The 25,896-nt window shown below is 36.3% G+C and overlaps 1 protein-coding gene across 1 annotated transcript in view; it reads right to left on the bottom strand.

The window, feature by feature from the left end:
* Positions 1-25,896, bottom strand: part of mTor (serine/threonine-protein kinase Tor) — a 704,297-nt gene that overhangs the window by 45,103 nt on the left and 633,298 nt on the right. Inside the window, exons 50-51 of the mRNA XM_090387576.1 lie at positions 18,458-18,580; positions 11,710-11,792 (exon numbers count right to left, since the gene is read on the bottom strand). Coding sequence (XP_090243702.1) covers positions 11,710-11,792; positions 18,458-18,580 — 206 coding nt within the window. The remainder of the gene's footprint in view (positions 1-11,709; positions 11,793-18,457; positions 18,581-25,896) is intronic.

Below are 25,896 nucleotides of genomic sequence, written 5' to 3'. Positions count from 1 at the left end.
AACACCGTAAAGGGTTCGGAATGTATGGACGCACTGAACAGTTGATGTAACCAGCTTTAATCTCATCAGGAGGTTTAGGAGTGTTGAAAGTCAGGATAACGCTCCTGGTCTTAACTATTTTTCCATCCCTTCGCGCAGTGATTCTCTTGACGGCAATGACTCCCTGTGGTTTTAATTCGGAGCAGATTTCCTCCTCGTATACGTCGAGAAGGTCCCACTCCGAAATGACACCTCTAGATGAATTGAGTGTTCTGTGTGGTGTCACTGTTATAGGGATTCCACCGATAGATGTTGTTCGGAGTAGGTGTTCAGATTGCCTGTCATTTGTAGTTTCAATTAAGAGGTCTCCAGAGCGGAGCCTCTTAACTGATTTGGGTGAACCTACTAACCCATCTAACCCTTTCTGTATAAAGAAAGGTGACATTTTTCCAATCGGTTTTTCATTGGTGGAGTGCATGATTAAAAACCGCGGGATAGGACCTGATGGTAATTCAGTCCGCTGCCTCTTTGAAGCAATATTGCTGTCAGTGTCTGTGTTTTCAGATAGGGGCCGGGTTGGGGCCCCTGAAGAAATGAGTTTATCAGGATTCATGGAATTTATTAAAGTGTTCAGTGCCCGGGCTCCCCACCCACCACGGAGCCCAAAGGGACGCCCACTACCCGGCATGCAATAAATGCGCTCGGGAGTGGGACGCCAGGGCTACCCAGACACTATACCCGCACCGCCGCCAGCCTGAATCCTGTCCCTCGGACCATGAGGGTAGGGGCGTGGCATTGACACGGTTGACCCTCGCAGGCGAACCTACTAGCCGATTGATCCTAGCCGGGCCTTCCAGGACCACCCGTCTTGTCGAAGCAGGGGCCAAAGTGGTGTATTGAAGCTGGGCCCCTCAACCACCAGGATCCCCCTTTCCGAATTTCCACGGGTCGCAGCGCACGGCAAACACGCCGGATTCCATTGATGTAAGCCCGGAACCTAGGCTGTGGGCGTTGGATCCCAGTGATGCTAGTCTGGAAGTCCAGCAGCGTCACTGGGAGGTCCCCTCACCACGTACAGGTGCCCACGTCGAGGGGTCTTCCAAAGTATGTGTTGGACGACATGTTAGATATATAGTTATTCTAACCTTCTTATTCTATTCTTATTATTCTAAAAAAATTACTTCTCTCCATGAAAAGCAACAAGAAAAAGTTTAATGTAATAAATATGTAATATACAATGAAACTTAAGTCGAAGTTTCATAAGTCGAAGTGAATTCATTTTACAGAAAAAAAATCCTTATCGTGTATATATTACTTTTCTTCCTTAATTGGAATTTGTATAACTTGGATGAGAAAATTTCCCAATTAAATTTTTTTATTTATAAGTTAGTTTCTGGGAAATTAAGTGTATACAAAGTTTAAGCTTCAAAATTATAAATAGCTAATACTATTTGGCCTGGTATTGCACTGTTTTTAAAGAAATGGCAAAAGATTAATTTGTCATTCACTTAAAGCCATGACACTGCTCTGACAGCCTGTTTCAGGAATAACTGGTCTCTCTCAGGTGGCAGTTGGTTTCTTTTACACAGCCAATTAACCTTTTGGTGATGCTATTTGTTTGAAAGTAGTGCAATACTAGGGCAACTTTGTGTGAAGACAAAGTTTGTTCTGCTGTGTAAGATAAGACTATATTGTATTAACTCGGCAATGTAAATGCTGATAGGCACATAAACAAATGAAAGGATAAGGCATTCCTCCCAACTTTATACAATTAGATGCTAGTGTTTTCAGTAATGTTGTTTAAAAGTGCAACTATCTACTGTGAAAGTTATATACGTTGTTTGATGTTCAATGAATGTGTTATGTAAGCCTAATGCTAAAAACTTGGGGAGTGAAAAATTCTTTTTACTTCCTCATTGCTAGTTATCAATGAGTCACTAATTTTAAATCATCAAATAGCAAAGACTTTTATGACCTTCTAACAAATAAACTTACACCATGCAATAAGCTGCACTATAAGCATTATAGGTCACCGTGTTTTCACTTTCTCTTTATTGCTTATTAAGGTGGCTGGAGCAGTGTAAGAATTTTTATGGCTCTGAGTGAAATCTCTATACTATCAGAAACTCTCAAAGAAGGAGGTGGGCATGTAACAATATAAATTTCATGTTTTGAATTTGAAAAATTAAAATTTATCTTTTGAGTAATTTAACTTGTAAACTGAATGTAATTACTAGCTCAATGTAATTTATTACAGAATTATTTATACAGATACTTTTCTTGATTTTGTTTATGTTAGAGGCACTGTACATGAAAAAATGAATTTCTATAACATGGTGATAACACAGTAATAACTTATATTTTTTATAAGGTTTCACTTGAAGTTTGACTATAATATAATATAATATAATAAAGTTAAACTATAATATCTAACTGCAAAACTCAGCTTACAGTAATGATAAAAATTTAGAATCACTACAAACAGCAATTAATCTAGGCCGTGTTTTGAATTGCCACATTCCCACCTTCATTCCCACACCTCAGAACTAAAGAAATTAATGAACTCTTTCTTCATATCCAGGAGTCAGAACCAACTGCAGAAGAGATCCAAGAGTGAAAGACTATGTAAGCCTTAACTTCTTTATTCTGAGCCATAGGGAAGGTCCAAAAGTGACAAGCCAAAATATTAATTTTGTTAATTGCAATTCATAGATATAACTTTATAAAGATATAAATATATAGATATAACTTTATATCTATATATTTTTATATCTTCATCATCTATAACTTTATGCAAAATTTTCTCAATTTTTATCAAAAGTTATTGTAAACTTGGTTTAGCTGTTATTTATTATATTAAACTTTTGCTTGTTATTTTCCATAGAAAATAAATTTTTTTTATTCCAAATAAATAAATTGCTCTATGTTACTTTTAAGTTTTTCATAAATCCAACTGCCTTTGCTTGGTAAGACCTCAGATTATTACAGTCTTCATAAAAGACCTTACTAATCTAAACTATTCTGACACCATTTTTATTGTGATTTTAAACATGAGGAAGGAAAGCAATTTCACGTAAGCAAAATTGATTGAAAGTGATAAATCAAAATCTTGCAGAAATCAGAGCTTGATAAAAGAAAATCATGCAAAAGCCACATTTGCTTAATGGAAATTGTGCAGAATGATTTCTATTTAGAAAGCTCTGGTACAAATTAATAAATGCCATCTCTTGGTGCTTTATTACTGAGCAAAATCACAACAAATTTCAACAATGTTCATTGTAAATATAAAATTTTGCATTCCTAACCTGACAGTGTTTTCCCTTAATTCTTAATTACATCATCACGATGGCCAATTTCACATATAAAGTTTAGAAGCTTATATCAACAAGGCTCCCAACTGAGGGCTTCCAATAGTTTTCTAACTGAAATTTGATATTCTGGTCAAAATACCATACTGAATTTAAAATATCTTATTCTTAACCCTCTCCAGGCATGTTGGTGGTGACTGCACACCAAAACAACTTATATTCGAAAATAAAAATATCTATTAAAGTTATGTTAATGTGAATTTTAGTTTTCCTGCATTACTGATAAGACTTTTGATGATCCGTATCATTAATTGTTTTATTATTGAATAAGATTGTCCATAAAAAAATAAAATGTTTTTTTTAAGGCTTTGTTAAGACCTCTTCTTGCATATAATCACCAAGTGTCCTAAACATGATTTTAAGATTAACAGCTTTTTTTTCTTGTTGTCCAATAATCAAGCATGCTGATTCCATGTTTGATTAGAATGTCTCACAATACTGACACTGCATTAGAGTGCCTCCATAGCCAGGTGGGAAGGAGCAGCAGTGCTTAGCACATGCTTCTTGATTAGACCGGGGTTCGAGTTCATCACCACCAAATACGGAGGATGCGGAAAGGTCAGGGAATGACCACCGCATATTCCTGGAGCAATATGGCCTTAGTTGCTAATGCTCCTAAAAACCAAATAACAAACAAACTGCATTAGATGCTTAAATTTATTGCCATTATCCAACTGCTGAAATATGCAGGTTTTTCTATTCTTGTATATTTTAAGTTTCACTCTGACAGTGCAGATAAGATCCAAATGTGGACATTAATAAACAAGTTATAAAAATGTGTAAAGCATGTTGGGGGGGGGGATTTATTTAAAAAAAATTAATTAAAAATATACATTTTTAATAGCAAAAAAAGGATTTTTCAGGGTTGTGTTCATAACAGGCTGAAAATAAAGTTAGTTCCAAAAAGAGAACAATTTTGAATTATTTCATGTCTTCATTACAAGCATAATGGTGAAGAAAATCTGCCAATGTGCCTGCTAATTGTTATATTTTTATATCACACTTGGTAGAGTAACACAGTAACAAAGTCTCTTTTCTTTATAAATTTCAATAGCATGCATAAGCATTTTTTAATGGCACGCACAAACTGCAACTAACACAATTTGCGCAGAGTAACAAGTTTACGAAGCTTAAACAAAAAAATGAAATGAAGAGAAGATTTCAGTAAAGGTGAAATGCATTTCACCATAATAACGTAAAAAACCACACAAACCAGCTACTGTTATTTTTCCAAATGCAATAACATGGAGTTTACTACCCGTTTATAATTGCTTGCAGTAACAGAAAAACCCAATAAACTGGAAAGTGAAAATTGTTTTTATTGTTTTATGGTCGTGACTTCCAGAAATGTGCTTTAGAAAAATATCACAAAGCCGTTCAAAATTGGTTCTAAAAACAGAACATATGATAACGATGAAAGCGTAGTGGATTTTAATGATTTGAATTGGTAACTAATACAATTTACACTATAAAAACGACGTTTTAGAGAGTTATATAGCAAAAATTTCAACTTCCAAGGTTGTAGAACGAATTACCAAAAATCAATGTGTTATTGGTTCACATTACGATATGTTCATGATACGATGGTGTCTCCAGAAAGGATTAATATCGTAAAGCGGGGTACACTGTATTGTATAGCTAAGCATGTGGTTTGAAATGTGGTATTTATGAATGTTTAACATTCATTTTTTGCAATTAATGTTCATATTTTCGATTTTGTTGATACTTGAAAAAAAAAAAAAAAATTCATAAACCCGGGAACACAAAGCAAAAACTTGTAAAGTGGGAACTGCCTGTACATTCTCCTCAATTTATGCAATTCTGAGTTTTCATGTTTGTTAACTTGTTTTATGTGTCCATAGAGTAAGCATATTGAGATGTGTTCCTGATGTGTACAATAGTTGACAAAATACCTTTGGTTAAAAATATTGCTCATGAATACTTTAAAAATAATTATGTTCAAATAATACCATTGATTTTTTCATGAATACTTTAAAATAAAACAACACATTGAATTCAAAATAACACTAATTAATTTATTGGCTAAAAATAACAATAATTTAAAAATAAAATAACATTAACATGTTGATTAAAATAATTACGTCAAAATAATCTTATCACTAAAAAATAGTGTTCAAATACCATATTTGCAGACTTGTGAGTAAACATCTCAGTAGCCTAGTTGTTAAGGCACTTGCCTCTAAGATTATCATGTTGGGTTCAAATCATGCAAAAATTCTTTTTTAAATATCCATGTGCTGCCCTCCAGGAGCAAAATAAAAAAAAAAAAAAAAAAAAAAATGAAATTTGGCGAGCGCAAAGCATCATGGGAGAGAAAATCGGAGATTGCAGGAGAGCCACATGATTGATGACATCGTCTTTGGTAGGCAGGGTGGGTGGCAGACCATCCGCTGTGAATTTTGGTTCAAAATGTTTTTGGCTGCTGCATCACCTAGTGGCGACCCCAGCAACTAAAATCGGTTCAAAGTGCTTCAGTGGCTGTGCCACCTAGCGGCGGTAGCTGCAACTAAAATCAGTTCAAATCACCTTCACTCAAATAGCTTGTCAACCTGCATTCTATGTGTAAGTGCCTTAGTAACTGTGACTGTGATACAGCCTATGTATTTGCTTGTTCCACAAGAATTCTTCTCCGGCAGGCCTTGTAATCTCCAAAACCTTGATCTGCACAATGATGTATGTCCCAATAGAAGCAGAGCAAGAATCACCTTTACCTCCAATTGTGGCTGCTATTAATCTATTAGTCTGTATATCTCTCCCCCACAAATCTAGCAGTTCTCCAACCCACTTATCACTGCTTCAATAGAATCAATAAATATTCTTGTAGTCCTTCTGTTTAAGTGCATTCCATCCCTCTAAAAATTCCCTCCTGTTAATAAGCCCAGTCCATATTGAGAAAAATTCTGCTCCATGAGCCTTTCCAGGGAAGACAGATTGATTAACAAGGCTCTCGTCATGTACTCCTTACTGTTGTGTCCAGACAGAATTGCACATACTGGCAAATTTAATCCTAACTTGCGACTTTTTGTTTCAACACTGCCTTGTACTTGTTAAGTAAATCCTCAGATCTTCTACTCTTAATATCACTAGTACCAATGTCTACGGCAATATCTGTGTCATGTGGTTTTTTTTTTTTTTTTTAGGAGCATTAGCAACTATGGCCATATTGCTCCGGGGATATGCGGTAGTCATTTCATGACCTTTCCACATCCTCCGTATTTGGTGGTGACGGGATCGAACCCCAGTCTAATCAAGAAGTGTGTGTTATGCACTGCTACTCCTTCCGACCTAGCTACGGAGGAATCACCTGTGTCATGTGTTGCAGGAGTGTAGTCTCCAACATTGTGCTAAGCAGCTGGGCACTTCATGGACCCATCGTTTTAATTTCTCTGAAGTATCAACCCTGCTCCTCCAGACCTCATATAAGTAACATAACCCCCCCCCCAAAAAAAAAACAACCAAGTGGATGAGAAAACAGAAATTACATGCTTCTCTCCTCACATAGGTAAGTATCCAGTAGACCTTTGAATTTATTCAAACTTTCAGCCTCAACTACCTGTGTGGCAACTTGTTCCAGCTATCAATGACTTGCTGGCTAAAAGAAAACTTCCTATTATCTAATCTAAACCTCAACCCCTGTAATTTTAATTTATGACCCTTAGTTCTGGAATTATTTAGAACAGTGAGAATTCCACCTTCATTCATTTTACTACTCCCTCTCTGATAAACCTCAATCATGTCACCTATGAGATGCCTGGTTGCCAAGCTCTGTAGCCCACATAATTGGAGTGTTTTCTCATACGGTCATCCTCAGCCAATCTAACCATTCGAGTTGCCCATCTTTGAACCCTTTTAAGAAACTCAATGTCCTTTTTCAGATGAGGTTTCCATACTTCAACACAGTATTCCAAATATGGTCTTACAATTGCCTTATACAGTGGGATTATGACCTCCCTATCTCTACAGGATAGCATTTGATAAATAATTGATAGGACACAATTGGCTTTCCTTGTTGCCTCTTTACATTGTTCAGAAAACTTCATATCTGCCCATATTGTAATTCCCAGATCCCTTTCCTTGTCCAATTCAACCCACCAAGTGTGTAATTTATTTGTTGGTTGCCTACAAGTATAAGACCTTGCATTTATCAGCATTAAAACATGGCTGCTACTTCTCTGACCACCTTTGAAGTCTGTTCAAGTCATCCTGAAGGAGTGCTGCTTGGCAGTGATCATTAACGACTCTGCCATACTTTACGTCATCTGCAAATTTTGACATCAAGCTGTCTATTCCTTGTTGATGTCATTTATGACAATGAGAAACAACAGTGGTTCAAGAACCGGTCCTTGAAGGACTCCACTCCTGACGTTACAGCAATCTAAAGAATATCCATTAATGACAATCCTCTGTCTTCTGCTCTGCAGCCACCATTCAATCCATTTTAGAATCTTATCAGTAATCCCAACCTGCTCAAGCTGATACAGCAGCCTCTGATGAGGGAGAGAGTCAAATGATTTACTAAAATCCAAATAAACTATTTCAAAATTATTCCCTAAATCCAGTTCATGAGTAACTCTTTAAAAATGGCATACTAAGTTAAGCATTATTTACCCTTAACACCGTCATATTGTGTGTCCTTCAGAATGCCATATCTGTCTAACTATCCCTGGATTGCACTCTTAATCATCTATCTAATTGTCCCTGGATTGCACTCTTAATCATCTATCTAATTGTCCCTGGATTGTACTCTTAATCACTCTCTAAGATTTTTCCTACCATGAAGTCAGACTAACTGTAGTCTTTAGTTACCAGACTTAACTCTTAACTCTTAGAACTGCTTTTATGGATTGGCGAAACATAATTAACCTCAATGGCTCAATACATTCCCTCCAACCTTGCAAATGAGAAGAAAAGACTCTGGTTGGAAGTTTCCAATCTCTAGCAGTTCTGTGGGTTTGCAGAGTTCAAGGGTGAGACCACCAGAAAATTCATTCTGGATATTGCTTTCCTCACTAAAAGTACCCTGACTTGGCTCACCCCCAACTTAGAGACCACCTTTATGCTCACTGGGCACTGATCCTTCAAAGCTAGTCTTCGTAAATTTGGTGCAGTGGATGACGACGCATGCATCTGTCGTACGGAGAACTGTTATCACCTTATGCTCGACTGCATGGTTTATTTGGATCTGAGATAACAACTCCTCCTTCAAAGTAACTTGCCTGCTCTCCACTCTGTACACTCATTGAGTGAAACTAGAGAAATCTTCAATGCTTTCATACACTTCTTTACTGCCCTTTTCAAAAGGAGGAGATGCCTTCTGACTACTGCTGCTGCTGCTTCTGCTGTCCTACTGGAATCTGACTAAGCTTCTCTAGTATGAAAACTCCTGGATTGTCCCTGCCTTCTCTTTGAACTTGGAACCATCCTCATGCAAACCCCAACCTGAGGTAGGATTTTCTAACATTCCTACTGGCACAAGCATCACAGTGTAAGACTTTTCCACTGAAGTTCTCTGGTGGCCAGCTTACCCTTAGGAGGTAGAAGTGAATTAATTTTTTTCCCCTGCTGATGCCCTTCCCCAGGAGTGGGATCTCCTGGTGCAGGCCCCTTCTGCTCCCTGCTCCCATTTCTTTGCCAATCCTTACTTGACTGACTTTCGCTGTTCTCTCCCATCTTTCTTTAGGGTGCTCTACCACTTGTGGTTTCTTATCCTCCTGCTCACCTTGGGACCTACCTTCCTCGAGGTCCCAGCTTTTCCTTTCCCCTTTTCATTCCTTAAGTCCTCTCCTTCCTCGCTCTGCTGGGGGAATTGGACTCAAACAGGCATCCCTCTTCTGACCTGTTCCGGCTCCTCGTGCCATGGACAGATGCTGGAATGCCTCTTTCTGGTGACGAAGGCCTTCCAGTAACTGAGACATCAGATCAACAACACTCTATCCACGATACCTACACTACTCACATGCTCATCTGGCCTTGGCAGATTTTGTTTCTTGAAAGTGTCGCTGTCAAGAAGCAACAGCAACACTTTTTCTGTGGTTTTGTGGGGGTCCACTGACAGATACACACTATGTCCACTATGTCTTTCCACTCTCCCTCAAAACTACAGGATATATGCCATGAATTCTGGAAGCCTTATTTGCCTTTATGAGCAAAATTTTTCTAATAAACAATCACCTGTAATTATGACATCACTAATTTCATATGGCTTGGCCTGATCTCAGCATAAAGGGTCTTTTGTCAGTAAAGACATATGCAAAGTCCCTGTTCAATTCATCCGTAACACCAGCCAGGTTGTCTAAGACTTTATCACACCCAGTACACAAGGCTCCAATCTGATTTGCTTTTTACTTCCTTGTGTTCACATATATAAAAAATTCCTTGTCCCCATTCTTTGCTCTCTTAGCCAATGCTTTTTTCATATGCAGCCTTGGCCTCACTAACCTCATTTGGGTACTATTACAAATGAACTTGTACCTGTTGTAGGCTTCAGTACTTTTCAATGCTCTGTAACTGTCCGATGCTATCTTTTTCTGCTCTGTTTGACTAGCCAGCTTTGCAGTCATCCATAACCTTTAAGAAAATATTGCCTGCAATAATTTCTTAAAGGTATGTAAGCGTTCGTGGCTTCTGTGATTTTTTTTTTTTTAAAGTATTCCATAATTCAAATGTATTCACAGTCCCTCGCTAATCTGTCAGTTTACATATGCCATATAGTATCTTAAACTGTCAAAGTTCCCTCTTCTGAAGTTAAGACCCACGTCTTTACCTATTGTCTGCAACATCTTTCTTCATGCACGATCACTTCCTGATAATGGTTCCTGTACTTTAAGTCCTATGATTTCATCTGAATCGTTGGTAATAATGAGGTAAAAAATATTCTCACCCCTAGCACTTTCTCTAACATGCTGGTACAAATAATAATCATCTAGTTTATTTTAAAAAAAAAAATTTCCATTGTGAGTTTCCCTCCCACTTATTCTAATCAAACTGGGGCAGATTCAAGTCACTGCTTACCTGCCCATTCCATCTGCATGTAAAGACTCTTGTCATATTCTTCACAATCTTCTGGTCTATAGATTACTCCCACTCTCATTGTTCCTTTGCTTCTAACTAACTCACACCACACAGATTTTATGCTGGCAGGTGTAACTTCAAACTCAGCCAAAGCTCTTTTTGCACTTAGAAGGCTGCTTTTGATAAGAAGGATGACCTACTCCATCCCCTTCTATCTTCCCTATTTTTACTAAATACATTATACATACCATAGTGGAACTCTTCATCACTAATTTCTTGGTGGTACCACTTTTCTGTTGGCCCTATTATATTGGCATTAGTTGTCATAACCAGGAGTTCAAATTCAGCCATTTTATTGACAACACTCCTGACATTACTGTAGACACAGCTGAGACTAAGTATTCTTCTATTACTACCCTAACATGCCCCTTGAAGTTATTTAGGTTTGTATCCCAAGCTATATCTTTCCTTTCATTTGAAACATTGCTTCCCTCAGAACATCCTATCATTGGTTGTTGTGGCAACAAATAATAATTCATGAGGTGAGTGCAAGTATTACTTTGACTCATATCATCAGATAAATGTGGATCTAAATTACCCTTCTCCCTCCTAACTAGCAGTTTCCCTGAACCCTTAGGGTATCCTCAACGATACTGGCAAAAATCCTTGTACCACCTTTGTTCAAATGAATACCATCTCTACAAAATAGATTCCTACCACCTACAAATGCAGGCCACGCTGATCAAAAAATTCTCCCCCAGAGCCTTGCAGATTCCGTCAAGTCTCAAGTTAATAAGCTCATCATAATGCTGAATTGGTGCTTCAGCTCCTCACACTATCTGCAAAAAAAAAAAAAAAAAAAGCACACAATCTCCTTTGGCCTTATCATGTCCCTTTTTTGTTAACTCAACAAAAAAGTAACACATTGAATATGCCTGTGATTTGCAAGAGAACAGCCATGGGAGGTTCTCTCCTGAGCCAAAGCATTTCCACTACTTTGAGCTTTTTACTTAGCAATACATTTTAGTATTACCAATGCACTACTCCCAATGTGATTCTGGCCTTTAATTCAAAATCTTGTTACAATTCCTCCTCCCAGCTATGTTAATGCCATACCTTCTAAATTTACTTTAAATGTGTCTATTTTACTTTCTTCATTTCTCTCTCTCGCTGCTATTTCTTGCTTTCCTTCATATTCCTTCCTCTAGATCTAGAATTCTACACATTGAACAATATAGAATGAACACTCACTTACCATTCTCTTATTTATATTTTATTATATATATATATATATATATATATAGTTGTTAAAAATAAAGGAAATCCTTACCTATCACCCAGTCCCAAAACATAGCCTACCATTGACATGACAGCAAGGGAACGTGTGTAATTCGTACGCCTGTCAAACCAAACCTAAAACAAATTTGTAAGCTCAGTATATAAAGATATAGATGTATATGCATATGATTTCCAAAACTTGTTGCAAAACAAAATTTCTTTGCAAGCAGATGTTTAGTAAATATCTATTTGCAAAGATTATTAACAGAAATAATTAATTTTATTATTGACAATCAGTGTTAAATGAAAAAATGAATATACAAGCACAATTCATATAGTATGTCATACTAGCAAGAATCAAATCATGAATGGAATGCCAATTGCTGGTCTGAAGAAGCTATAGTTCCCTTTGTATAGAATGTGGGACTCATAGTGGTGCTGCATGCTCTTGATGAAGTAATCAAGAAGCACAGGTGGCAATGATACCCACTGGTACATAAGAATATTTTTAAGCTCTTGGAAAGATTGTGAAAAAGGCTGGAGACGTTTCCTAAGAGCGTCCCAAACAGATCATGCCATATGGATAGATGCAATATGTCAACAGTACAGATAAATTGGTGGAAATTATTCTGCAAGATGAAATTGTCTTCTGTGTGTAGGATTTCATTCCTCTATGCAATCACTGCACCCTCTCAAAAGCATGAACAGGATGGTATATACACATCCCAAGCTCCCACTAAATAAGGTACATCTTAACTCACTGGAAAAAATACCCACCATTATTGGTCTTAGATCTAGGTAAAATAATGTCAGCACCAATTCATGCACTCCATCCTTTGATGTGAGGTTGTCGAACACACACACACAACCTTACACAGAGGTACACACACACAATCTCTTCCATATCACAAAGGCAGACACAGATGTTCCTGTTATGGCCACAAGGTTTAAATACAGTCAAATGGTATTATCAACCTATGTCTTGACAACAGTCAAAAGTATCTGACTTCATTCAGAGCTGTTGTCCTTGTTCTAGCACCACTGTCTGATTCTTCTCCAAAGTCTGTGGAGAAACATGCATGATCAAACACTGAACCATCTGTCTACATCTGCTTGAAACTGATCAACCTCAACCCTCCCACTGGCTCTCCAGCACTGACATTCTGACATGTGGCTCTTTTCAAATATTCTTAATATATATTGGACATTAATGTGACTAACTAGCTCATAACCAGGTAAGCTTATTTCACTGCCGGATCCCTTATAAAATGTGGTTGTCAAAAGGCTCATCAATACAGAGTAATGACATTAATTTGCCTTTGCTATGGGAAATCATCAGCATATTTTGGGTATGCAATGATTTGTTCACTGCATTTCAAAATATATGTGGACAACATGGTTAAAAGTAGGCAAACGGCATATATTTTTGGAAACCAGGATATTCTCTCACTCTTGCACAAAAAAAAAAAAAAAAAAAAAAACCATTTTAGATCTCCATAAAGTAATTAAAGATAAAAGCAAAGTTGATTAAATAAAATAAAAGTTCAGTAAATTTTAACTGAAAAACAATAAAGAAAATAAGAACTGTGTTTTTCAGCTATATAAAGTGTACTTCATTTACAGGCCATGAATGTGCCAATCAAAATTGTTTATGTTACTTTTGAAACAGTAAGAGGTTTAAAAACATTTGTTATGAACTCATATTATTATTATTATTATTATTAGCCATATGGTGATGGAAGCCTGAGGCTTTTGCTGCACCAGCCAAAAAAAAAAAAAAATCAGTCACCCTGACAGACAGAGAGAGAGAGAGAGAGAAAGAGAGAGAGAGAGAGAGAGAGAGAGAGAGAGAGAGAGAAAGAGAGAGAGAGAGAGAGAGAGAGAGAGAGAGAGAGAGAGAGTCAGAAGCAGAAGGGAACCACCAAGAAAGAGAAGAATGATGACACTCACTCAGGACCCTAAGCATGCCAAGCCCATACCAGATGTGAGCCCCTGGGGTTGAATAAGTATTTTGCATCTATATTCACACGAGGAATTCTTTGGAGCAGGTGATGCCAAACATTTATCAACTCTAATGGAGAGCTAAATGGCTTTGTGATAACTGAAAGGAAAGTGGAAGAGTGGAAGTTGAACATATAAAAGGCACCTGGAGTGGATGGAATCTATCAAATTATATTAAGGGAGACAGTAAAAGAGGTAAGCAAACCCTTAGTCATAATTACAAGAGCATCCTTGGATTCAGAGGAGGTCCTTATGGACTGAAGATCTGCAAATGTATCCCTATTTCATAAAGGGGTTCAAAAGTTAACATGAATAATTACAGGCCTGTTAGCTTAACATCTATTCCAGGGAAAATAATGGTGTCACTGGTTAAAGGAGTAAGCAGGACTGTCTGGAGAGGAATGCAATTATACTGCAGTCACAGAATGCATTTGTTAAGAGGCAGTCTTGTCTAACCAATCTGATAGGATATTATGATGTAGTGACTAAGGAACTGGATGCAAAAAATAATTTTTATATCATATACTTGGATTTCAGAAAGACTTTTGATAATGTTGCACATAACTAACACCATCTTTATCATAGAAACTCCTTTGCTATTTCATCAGCCATCATCCTTTGAAAGTATGACAATATCTGACAATGGGTAAGAACAAAATATTTTCTACTTTTTATGTATTACAATTAAATATTTACAATCAAATATAGAACACTAAATAAAGTATATTTTCGGTAAAATGCATTATTAAACATGATAAAAGTGCAAATTATCACCAATATCTCCATTTAGATAAAGCAATTTCTGTTTAAGACTTGTTTAATTAATTTATTATCTGGGGAAAGCTTGATTAATGCATGTGTCATGTGAGTAAATAAGCAGCTTTTTGATAATTTTTTTTTGCAATTATCAAAAAATTGCAAATTTTTTGATAATTTGCAAGTTGAATTATAAAAGGTGACTGGGGGTTAACCCATTGTAAGCACAAGCTAGAAAAGAGTTACTTCTTCAACTGTTTATTTCTATTTAAGTAATATAGTAATAACCATTCTTTATACACAGTTCCAAAGCATGTGCTATAGTGATTTTTTCTAAGAAGGGCTGTGCACATATAACTCCTAAGAAAATTGAGAGAGAAAGTTTCCTTTGCTCCTTATTAATACTTTAGTTCACCTGTTGGTATCAGTCATCATGGTCTAGGGCTTATGTTTCCAACCTGTGTGTTGCAACTTTTTTCACATGTATCACGAGATTAGGAAAAACCCCATTAAAGTTAGTCAATTTTTTCCTAATCTTGTGTGCTGTGTATATATGTCCTTTAACTCCAAGTGTGATGGGTCCAGCAGTTGCAGGTTTCATCTTTACCTACTGTCTAACTTTCTACATTTTCATTTTACCATTTTCCCCCCCTTTTCTTTATTTTCTCAATTTTCCCAAAAATAAATGAATAATGAATCTGGATATTGTAATTACTCAATCAGTAACAAACCAAAAATTCTTCAATCTACTCTGAGGAATACTCGTTTATAACTACCCTCTGTTTCCTGTCCTTCAACCAACCAACCCAAATCCACTAGCAAATCTCTGTTATGTCAACCTGCTCTAATTTATATAATAACCTCTTGTGAGGAAGCAAGTGAAAAAAAAAAAAAAAAAAAGGCCTTAATAAAATCCAAATATATAATGTCAGAGTTTCTTTCTTGCACCAACTACTTTATAACCTCAACATGGTAATTTACTAGATCTGTCAGGTGAGCTTTCCTTTTCATGATGCCATGCCGAAACCATTTAGGATGCCATTCTTGTTGAGATGGTCCGGTATTGTGATTTGAACCACAGATGCTATAATCTTATCAATCACAGAAGTCAAACTCACTTGTCTATAAAAGTTCCTCCCTTATGAACTGGAGAGACATTATTAGCACTTCTCCAGTCCAAGGGAATAATTCCTAAATTTAATGATCCCATTAACATTAATAATGGTCGGATGTACTCGCTGCTTTCTTCAGCATTTTTCTCTCTCTCTCTAAGCTTCAGTAGCTTTTCAGATAGGTGCTTCTCTGATATCTTTGTCACTTTTTTGCAACAATTCAATTCAACTTCACTATTCCTCCATGGCACCAATGTGATTTCAATAGTAAAGAGTATCGTAAAATAAATGTTCAAGTTGGCCACCATTTCAGTGGATTGTTGATTATGTCATCTCTCTGACTGATACAAGAGGCCCCTTAATTGTAAGGGGGGGCTACTGAATTTACTCTTTTTGGATCATATATGAGTAGAGCACCTTTCCACTGTTCTTAGCTCTCTTCATTAACGATTTTTAATACTCAATTTTTTTTGCAGGTCTTACCCTATCAGTGGTTTTATTACATATTTGCATATAGTTATCATCATTAGTAGAGACATATGATGCAAGAAAGCACACATATACAGCATCAGCCAAAAAAAAAAAAAAAAAAAAACCTTTCCATTTTACCCATCCATTCACTCCAAATGTTTGTCTAGTTCTACCTTGAATTTAAGCTGTCAACTTCTACAATTCCACAATAACAGATGTAAGTTTGTTCCAGCAATCAACCACCTGCTGGCTAAATGCAAATTTCTGCATATTTTGCCCAAATTATTTGCTGTATGATTCCTTTCACCTCAAAGGTGGTATAGAATAGAACAGAATCTTTAATTGCAGCAATGATAGACATACAATTAGTCCCGTCACGGCATGGTGGTGCCAGGGGTTATGGTACTTGTGCATATGTCCGTTCTGACATTCCCTGTCAGAGACTTGGTAATTTGGAATCTCCTCTTTTCGATTTTCTCTGTCTTAAAATCTCTTTAACTCATTCTGTCAAATTTGTCTGTTGTCTCTACCATTCTCCCAACTCCACTAATCACTTGGAACTCTTTGCAACTTGACTTTCTCCAGTCCAACTTTCCAAACAGTAAGGTAATTTTTCTTGGTGATTTCAATGTTCACAACTCCAGCTGGCTTCTGTTTTCTAGTCACACAGACCCAGCTGGTCGAGATGCTGAGGCTTTTGCAATTACTAATGACCTTGCACGGATTGTTCATTTACTACCAGAATACCAGACAATCCTAACCATACAGCGAAACACTCAATCATTTTTCCATAAACAACCCTTCTAAGTAAATAGTCAATGTGAGTGGTCCTTTAGGCACCTCAGATCACAACTTGGTGATTGTCTCTTCTCCAATGGAGCCTTTATCTCATGGCAATTCCCAACCTTGTGTTGTTTGGCATTACAAGAATGCAAAATGGGATGACCTGTGTGATTTCTTTTCTTCTCTTCCTTAGTCAATTACCGTTTCAAAAATTTCAATGTCAAAGTTTACTCAGATCGTGTCAAATGAAATTATTCTTGTAGGAATGGATTCCTTTATTCCACACTCTACCTTAAAAACTCGTCCTTTATTATGTCCTAAACCTTGGTTTTCCAATAAATGTGCTAAGGCTCTTCAAGAGAAGAATGGTGCATATCATAATTGGCTTATTTCCAATTCTTCAGTTGCTGGTATTTATGAAAATTATTCCTTACAATACAATACTTCTGGTTATCAGGTTTATTTAACCAGTTCTATTACTTGCAAGGAGTTTTAAGTTTTTTTTTCACTCCAGTAAGTTACGCAGCTAATATTTGATAGAAAGCAGAAAAGGATGAAGAAACCAGTTAACTTCACTTCCACTAAGGGTTAGAAAGAATTCAGTATTAACATTCTTCTGAAATCAGTACTTTGTGAGAAAAGAGAAATATTATCAGTCCAAGTTGTCCAGTTAAATTTTGCAGCGAGCTAGCCAAAAAAAAATTTCCTAGTACTTACCAACATCACTGATAAGTTGCATGAAACAGGGGGAGAATGAAAAGTACTGCTCCTTAGTTCCTAACCACAGTATTAGGTTTGTTTGTTATTTGGTTTTTAGGAGCATTAGCAACTAAGGCCATATTGCTCCGGGGATATGCGGTGGTCATTCCCTGACCTTTCTGCATCCTCCATATTTAGTGGTCATGGGCTCGAACCCTAGTCTAATCAAGAAGCATGTGCTACGCACTGCTGCTCCTGCCCACCTGGCTATGGAGGCACCATAGTATTAGGTGGTGCAGCAAGTTCCTACTAAGTTCTCTATGTAACTAATAGTTTCTAGATAGTATTTGTGCAGCTGATCTTTTACAAATTACACTGTCTTAAACAGTAGAATCTTTGGACACACCATTCAAAGATGATGCTGACTGTTTTTTTGGGACTGACTCAATGGATGTTATCCACACCTTTTTTGGGAAAAAAAAATAATAAGGGATCGAAATCAATTGAGTTCAATACACAGAGTCACTGGACAAGATAAAAAAATAATAATAAATAAAATAAATAAATAATAAATAAACAAAATAAAATAAAAAAAAGTGTAACATCATTGGCAATAATCTTGTTTTTACTGAGATTTGAAGTTAATCTGCATCCTCTCTATAGCCCAATATAAAGAGGATGCACTCCCTAAGCATAAGAAGTATTTTCAAGGCAAAAAATACTATTCTGATGGAAGTTAAAGCAGCAGTGAAGAGATGGTTGGCTTCTCTTCACTGCTGAGTTCTAAGTGCTGGTTGAAGGGTATCAAGTTAGGTGGGGTACATGCAGTAAAATGATAAATAAGCTTGCCTTCTTGGATGCTGAAGAGATGTCCAATTTGTATTTACTTAATGTACATACACTTTTGATGTTGCTAATAAACTGTATTATTTCTGTAATAGTAAGAATAACTGAAATAATAATTAAATATAATCAAACCTCAGAGCTTGGACTTTTAAGCCATAATAATTTAGCCAGATCATCTCCATTGGTATGTTCCAAAGCATGCTCAAATACCTCCACTTTCTGCATCAAAGTGAGATGATCATAATCTGGTGCCATCTAATTAAGTAAAACAAACAATCTTTAAAAAACAGTAAAAACCATTTTTCAAGTTAAAACTAATGACAAAATTAAGAACTATTGTTATTTAAGATATCAAGTGGTAAATTCATAGGAAAACTGTACTGTACAATGGCCACAGGAAGAAGATGAAGGAAATATCTGAGAGACAATCAATTAGTGAAAAGGCAATACAGTATGGTGGTATTTACACTGCATGAACAAAAGTATCTGGAAAAATATAGGAAGCTGCAAAAAAAAAAAAGAAGAGTTTAATTAAAAAAAAAAACAAAAAACCTAGTATACAGTATTTGGTTTGTATGATAGCCTGTAGGCCTTGGTTGGAATTTGCTTCTAATCCTTCTGCAAAGCCCTCTGCCAGACCTGTTTTGGAGGAAGGTTGTTTTTGGTCACAACCTAATCTGGCACTAAAGCACATCCAACAGGTGTTCGATGGGGTTCATGTCTGAGCTGGCCAGTCCAACTTTTTGATGTTACTATCTACAAATCTGCATGATATGGAGCACTGCTGTGCTATTACCGACAAGACTACAGGGGCTCACATCTGGTGAATATGGGCTTGGAACACCCAGGGTCCTGAGCTGGATATCATCATTCTTCTCTTTCTTGGTGATTCCCTTCTGCTTCTCTCTCTCTCTCTCTCTCTCTCTCTCTCCCTCCCTCTCCCCCCCCCCTTCCGAGAGTAATTCAGAAATTTTTTTTTTGGCTGGTGCAGCATAAGCCTCAGGCTTCCTTGCACCATATAGCTAATAATAATAATAATAATAAAAAGACTCATTTTCCTAATTATAAGTAGCACATAATTATCCAAAATATTCAAGTAGGTCATGGACTTCATAGTTTAAGGCACTATCACCAATTGATCAATTCTAAAACCGTACTTTACTAAAACAGCTTCATACCATCAGACTACCTCTACCAAACTTCACAGTCAAGAGGTTACTTTCCAACAGGAAGCACTCTCACACAATCTGCACATTGAAATGAATCTACTGGAATGGAACAGTGTAATGAAACTTTCTGTCACTGTACCAAAATTCATGAATGTTAGGAATGACACCCATTCCAAATGCCATTTTACACCTGGTGATCATAATACTGGGCTTATGAACAGCTCCTACAGATGGTTGATATACTGATGGTTGTCCATATGGCTTCTTGGATTTGCTTCATGATGTTTTCTGCAGATGATATGCATGAGGCATAAGCTAACCTCTTTATGGTTTATCAAAAGTGATCCATTATGCCATCTTTCAATAAATTAAGTCACAGCAGATTTTGAGAGGTTCAGACAAAGTACAGTGTGAAAGATTACCGATTTGGTATCCGACCCATCCTACATTGAAAATCTATAAGTTCTAATCCACAGTCCCCTATACTGGCTTTTATGTGTTGCTGCTGTATAGGAAAACCCAAGAGATTTATAGTGGTATGACTGAGCTGATACATATGCATGGGAAACTTTTAACACATTTTACAATATTTGTGGGGGGGGGGATCCAAATACTTTAGTTCATATAGAGAAGACTTTTGGTCATGTATAAAAAAGCAAGCTATCTCTAATAATAATAGTTTTGGCTGTATGTAAGGTTCTAATACTGATGGCATTCAATTACTTAGATGCTTATACACAGCCCCTATGAATATTTCTTATTTATTTTTTGGGCCAACATTATGCTAATCTTGTAATTTTGCTACAACTATAATAAAAACATACGAGGTACTACCCAAAAGTTCCGAAATGTATTAAAAAAATAAATTAGACTCGCCCTCGATCTTATTCGCCACCGTCACCTTCAAAGTAGTCCCCTTGAGAACAGAGCCACGTCTAGAGCTTTTTGGGCCCTAGGCATACAAATGAAAGTCGGGGCCCTTATATAAACAAGAACGAGGGTGATATTTGTTAAAAAAAAAAACCACTTTCTGAAGTTGTGTTAATTTATATTATTAGTTTGAGATTATAAAAAAATATAAAATGAAAATAAAAAATCAATATTAAATTATATTAAGAAATTTCAAAATTTTGTTTTCTAATTTTGATTTCTGTAAACGTATTAATAATATCCTCATAACAAAGAGTTTTTAGAATATCCTTTTCTATGTACAGTATTGCCAATGTGTTAAGCTTTTGTTCTGAAAGAGTACTGTGTAAATAATTTTTTACCAGTTTCAGTACGGAAAATGAACGCTCCCCTTTGGCAGTTGAACTGATAGAGGTTCGACTGCAACTGTATGCATCAAGCTATGTGTACACAAACATCTTGTAAACTCCTCTGATCGTTTGGTCGTCCCGGAGTATAAACAGAAAATTTATTTATTTATTTATTATTATTTTCCCCTGTCTCCTGCTTCCACTCATGTTGTACTAGTGGTTCGTGAAAAACAATGTATACTTATGCGCAGTGCACAGCTGAGGTGTTGCATACGTTTCTCCCTGCCACCAAAGTATTGACAAAAGATAACGCCCAAATATGACGTTGGTGTTGCAATAAGTATTATTATTGGTATATATTTTTAAATTAAATTTAGAAGTCGAAGTCAATGGATTTATTTATTTCATGCAGTAATGACAAATACCTCTGTGCGGGACCCTCTTTTCAGCAGGCCCTAGGCATGTGCCTATTTTGCCTAGTGGAAAACGTGGCCCTACTTGACAGCATAAACACCATCCCAGTGCTTCTCCATTGATTTGAATGTGTCCTAAAAGTCCTTCTTTGTCATAGTGTTCAGCACTGCCTGCACTTCAGTTTGGATATCCTCTATGCTGTAAAATCTTCAACCCTTCAGCTTGATTATCATTCTTGGGAAGGGGAAGAAGTCACAGGGGGCTAAGTCTCGCGAGTAAGGGGGGTTGGAGACAATTGTCATGTTGTTGGATGCCAAAAATTGTGCCGAAGCGAGAGATGTGGGCTAGCATGTTGTCATGATGAAGGCCCAGTTCTTTGGTTTCAACTGCCTCAGGATGTTGCAGGAAAACTTTGGGTTGGCGGTTTGTCCAGGAGGAATGAATTCCTTATGGATAACCCGTCAATGTCAAAAAAACAGAACAGCATTGACCTCACATAGCTCCTCACTTGTAGGGCTTTCTTTGGTCGGGTCGAAGTTGGGCTCTTCAACTGGGATGATTGTTGCTTGGTTTCTGGGTCATACCCATATACCCAACACTCATCACTAGTGACAACTGTAGAAAGGAAGTTTTGATCATTCCTGGCCCATTCTTGAAGATCTCCGCTAACTTCCATGCGATGCTGCTTTTGATTTTCACTCAGTAACCATGGCATGAACTTCGCTGCAATCCTTCTCATGTTTAACTCGTCTGACGAAATCCACTGACATGTGCCGTACAACAGTCCTACAATGTCACAAATATTGTGGATGGTACGCCTGTGGTCTTCACAGATTGCCACCTAAACTTTTGCGACATTTTCCAGGGTGGTGCTTGATGATGGATGCCCAGAGCAATCATCGTCATCAACCAACATTCGACTGTTTTTAGAACTGTGCATAAATATTCAATGACTCTATCCAGCCCGACGCTAAGTGGCACACTGATTCACAAAGGATGTATGCAGTGTTCCCTAGCGCCACAAGTCGGTACTAGATGTAGTTCCCTTGCAACATTAAAATTTTGGGAACATTTCGGTAGCACCTCGTACTTTATTTATTCATTTATTTATTTATTTATTCATTTATATTCATAAATATTTATTTATGAATATAAATTCATTTATATTTATATTTATATTCTTTATTTATTCATAAAAATAATAAATACAATAGTATTTATTATTTTTATTTATTATTTAAAAAAAGTTTCATAATATTCAGGAATTTTTGTAACTGGGTGAGATATTCACAACATACCATCATTAGGAGTTCACAATAGGGCAACCCATATGAATATTTTTCAGGTCTAATACTAATGACTGAAAACTGCTATATATAAAAACATTTTGTTAAAAAAAAAAAAATAAAAATAATAGCAAAACAGAGAAATAAAAAAGGGCAATATTTTAGCCTAGTTTATGATTTAAATCAATGCAGAAGCTAACCTTAAGGGGTTCAGAATCAAAATTCTTGAGTCCTGTACATATGTAATAAAATCATCAGACACCTCTAATTCTTATGCATGTGACGATTGCAGTGTAAGTGTTTAAAAAACAATAAACACTTTTCCATGCCATAAATTATGTAAATATACTGGAAAATGGTTAAACATTTAAACCATAACTGACTGTTTTTGTCACTTGCTGTTTGGTTACTACTCACTAATAGAATGATTTTTTTTCTAGCCAGCCAATCTTCACAATATCTCTGAGAACATGACTGATATATTTATTTCTGCATGGGGAAACATTTTTATACTGGCGAGATAACACTAAAACTTTATTTCTTTCTGTAGACTACTTATAAAACATTAGAATATATACTAACTTATAGAATTCATACTTATAGAATAGAACTTATTGAATTCATTTTGAAATCTGCCTCTCCTCTATGTAACTACTGGTTGCAGAGGGAAATGTTTTATGGCATACTGTGCATTTACATTTTGTAATAAAGATCATAAAAATCAACAGATAATGTGAGGAAATAAACTGGAGAAAAAGGTTCAAGAGAGCAAAAAGATAAAAAAAAAAAAAATTTGAAAAGTGCAACATAATTTTATTGTACTGAAAGATGGACATCACATGGGTAATTTAATTCTTAAATTATATGAAAAAGAGTACTCCACATGAAATCAACAAAATAATTGATTTATTAATCTCTAAAATATAGGAAACAAAACTTCCCATATTCAGTAAACCAAATTATTTGTTATTACTGATGATATTTCTGAAACATTTCGGATTTCTGTTTCCAAATTTATAAGTAAAATGTAAAAAGAATCATTAGCTTCTTTAAAGCAATAACATAATTAAAATAAATTTCTGAAGGAAATTTATAAATAAGATTAAAAATATTTTTTGAATTAAAATTTACTATTGCCCTTAATTACACAAGCAAGTGGCATAAAGGACAAGTAACTTCTATGGATAAAGAGATGGTTGAGTGTGAGAAGACAGAGAATGGACACTACTTTTTGTGGATTAATGTTGTTAGTGGAGTTCACAAGATTTAGTGCTGGACCCATTATTATTTTCTATATTTATTAATGATATTTATGAAGCTATATCAGGCTTAATGTCTAAGTTTCTAAGTAATTAAGGTAAGCTACTGCAACAAGATCTAGAAAAATTACGTCGATGGACTGAGAAATGGCAGTTAAAGTTTAAAATGCAAAGTGATGCATATAAGTAGCAGTAATCCCAGAATAACATACTAACCGGATCTCTGAGCAGTATAGACAGGTTGCCAGGACAGCACACAGGGCTTTGTTAATGATATAAGGAATTTTGCTAGCAGGGATATAAGGAGGTGATTATATAAGGCAATGGTTTAGGCAGCTGTTGTTGTTTTTTGTTGTTGTTTTTGGTTTTTAGGAGCATTAGCAACTAAGGCCATATTGCTCCGGGATATGCGGTGGTCATTCCATGATCTTTCCGCACCCTCCGTATTTGGTGGTGACTGGCTCGAACCCCGGTCTAATCAAGAAGCGTGTGCTACACACTGCTGGTCCCTCCCACCTGGCTACGGAGGCGGGTTTAGGCAGCATTTTGATTACTGCATACAGATCTGGAGGTCTCATTTTAGGAAGGATGTGGATCATTAGCATTAGTAGTAGTATATGATGCAAGAAAGCAAGCTTATACAGCATCAGCCTAAAAAAAAATAAAAAAAAAAATTCCCATTTCACCTATCCACTTGCTCCAAACATTTTTCCACTTCTTCCTTGAATTTATTTAAGTTATCAACTTCCACATAAACTACCTGCTGGCTAAAGACAAATTTCTGAACATCTATTTTACAACTATCTTTCCTCAATTTGAATTTATGGCCCCCCTCAAGTGTAATTTGAGCTTGCTCAAACCATTCAAAGCCTTATACACCTCAATCAGATCACCTTGCAGGTGCCTAGTGTCCAGACACTGTAATTTGCAGAACTTAAGAATCTTACTAAGAGCCTTTCTTAGTAAGAGCACCCCTTTGTTCTCCTCACCAATCTTGATGCCCTTCTCTATACTCGTTCTAGCAAACTCTACATCCTTCAAACCTGTATTCAGTACTCAAGGTGTGGCCTTACCATTTCCTTATACAAGGTGATAATTAAAATCCCTGCTAACGAAAAATTCCTATATATCATTGACAAGACCTCATGACCTGCTCTGGCAGCTTGTCTGCACTGCTCAGAAAATTTCATATCTGACTGTACAATTAACCCTAGGTCTTTTTCATTCTCCACTACCCTGAGTGTAATACCCATATGCAGTATTTTGCATTTATCAATGTTAAACTTCAGTAGCCACTTCTCAGCCCATCTGCCCAACATTTCTAGATCCTGCTGTAGTAGCATACTGTCATTAAGCCTGATATACTTTCATCAATATCATTGAAAAAAATACAAAACAACAATGGGCCCAACACCAAATCCTGGGGGACTCCATTAATAACATTAGTTATTAGTGGACACCCACTAATAACTAATGTTAATTAATTAACTAATGCTAATAACTAATTAACATTAGTTATTAGCAGCATCCATTGATTACCACTCTCTTTCCCCACTCAACCATCCTTTTATCCATTATAGCAACTTACCATTAATGCCATACTGATCTGTTGGAATGGATGCAGAGAAGATCAATGAGATTAAGTGAGGAGAACAAAACAGTGCTCTTATTAAGAAAAGCTTGAGTTCTACAAATTGCAGAATCTATTCTCACCTGCAAGGTGATCTGATTATGGTGTTTAAGGCTTTGAATGGACTGAGCAAGCTGATTGCTGATTTTATTTTTCCACTTTGACTATACACGAGGGGGCATAAATTCAAATTAATTAAGGATGGTTGTAGGATAGATGTGTGGAAGTTTGTCTTCAGTTGGTAGTTAATTGTTTTAACAAATTTCCATCTGTTGTGTGGAAATGTATAGTTTAAATAAATTCAAGGAAGAACTAGAGAAACTATAATGGGATGGACAGGTGATGTAGGAAGCTTGTTTTCTTGCATCATTTGTCACTACTAATTTTCCTAAGGAAAACATGGTTTGTAAACCAAGTAAAATCATAAATTTCCATAATGAAATTATTTGGATGGTAAATATGAATTTTTAAATTTATGAATTTACAAATCATATGAATGAATTTGTAAATATAACTTAAAATAAGCAATATCTTGGTAAAGCTGCCTGAATACA

Source organism: Mastigoproctus giganteus, chromosome 13 (assembly GCF_048544385.1).
Source record: "Mastigoproctus giganteus isolate SK-2022 chromosome 13, ASM4854438v1, whole genome shotgun sequence".
Taxonomy (NCBI): domain Eukaryota; kingdom Metazoa; phylum Arthropoda; class Arachnida; order Uropygi; family Thelyphonidae; genus Mastigoproctus; species Mastigoproctus giganteus.
Note: the sequence above shows the minus strand (reverse complement) of the source record. Positions and strands in the feature narration are given on the sequence as shown.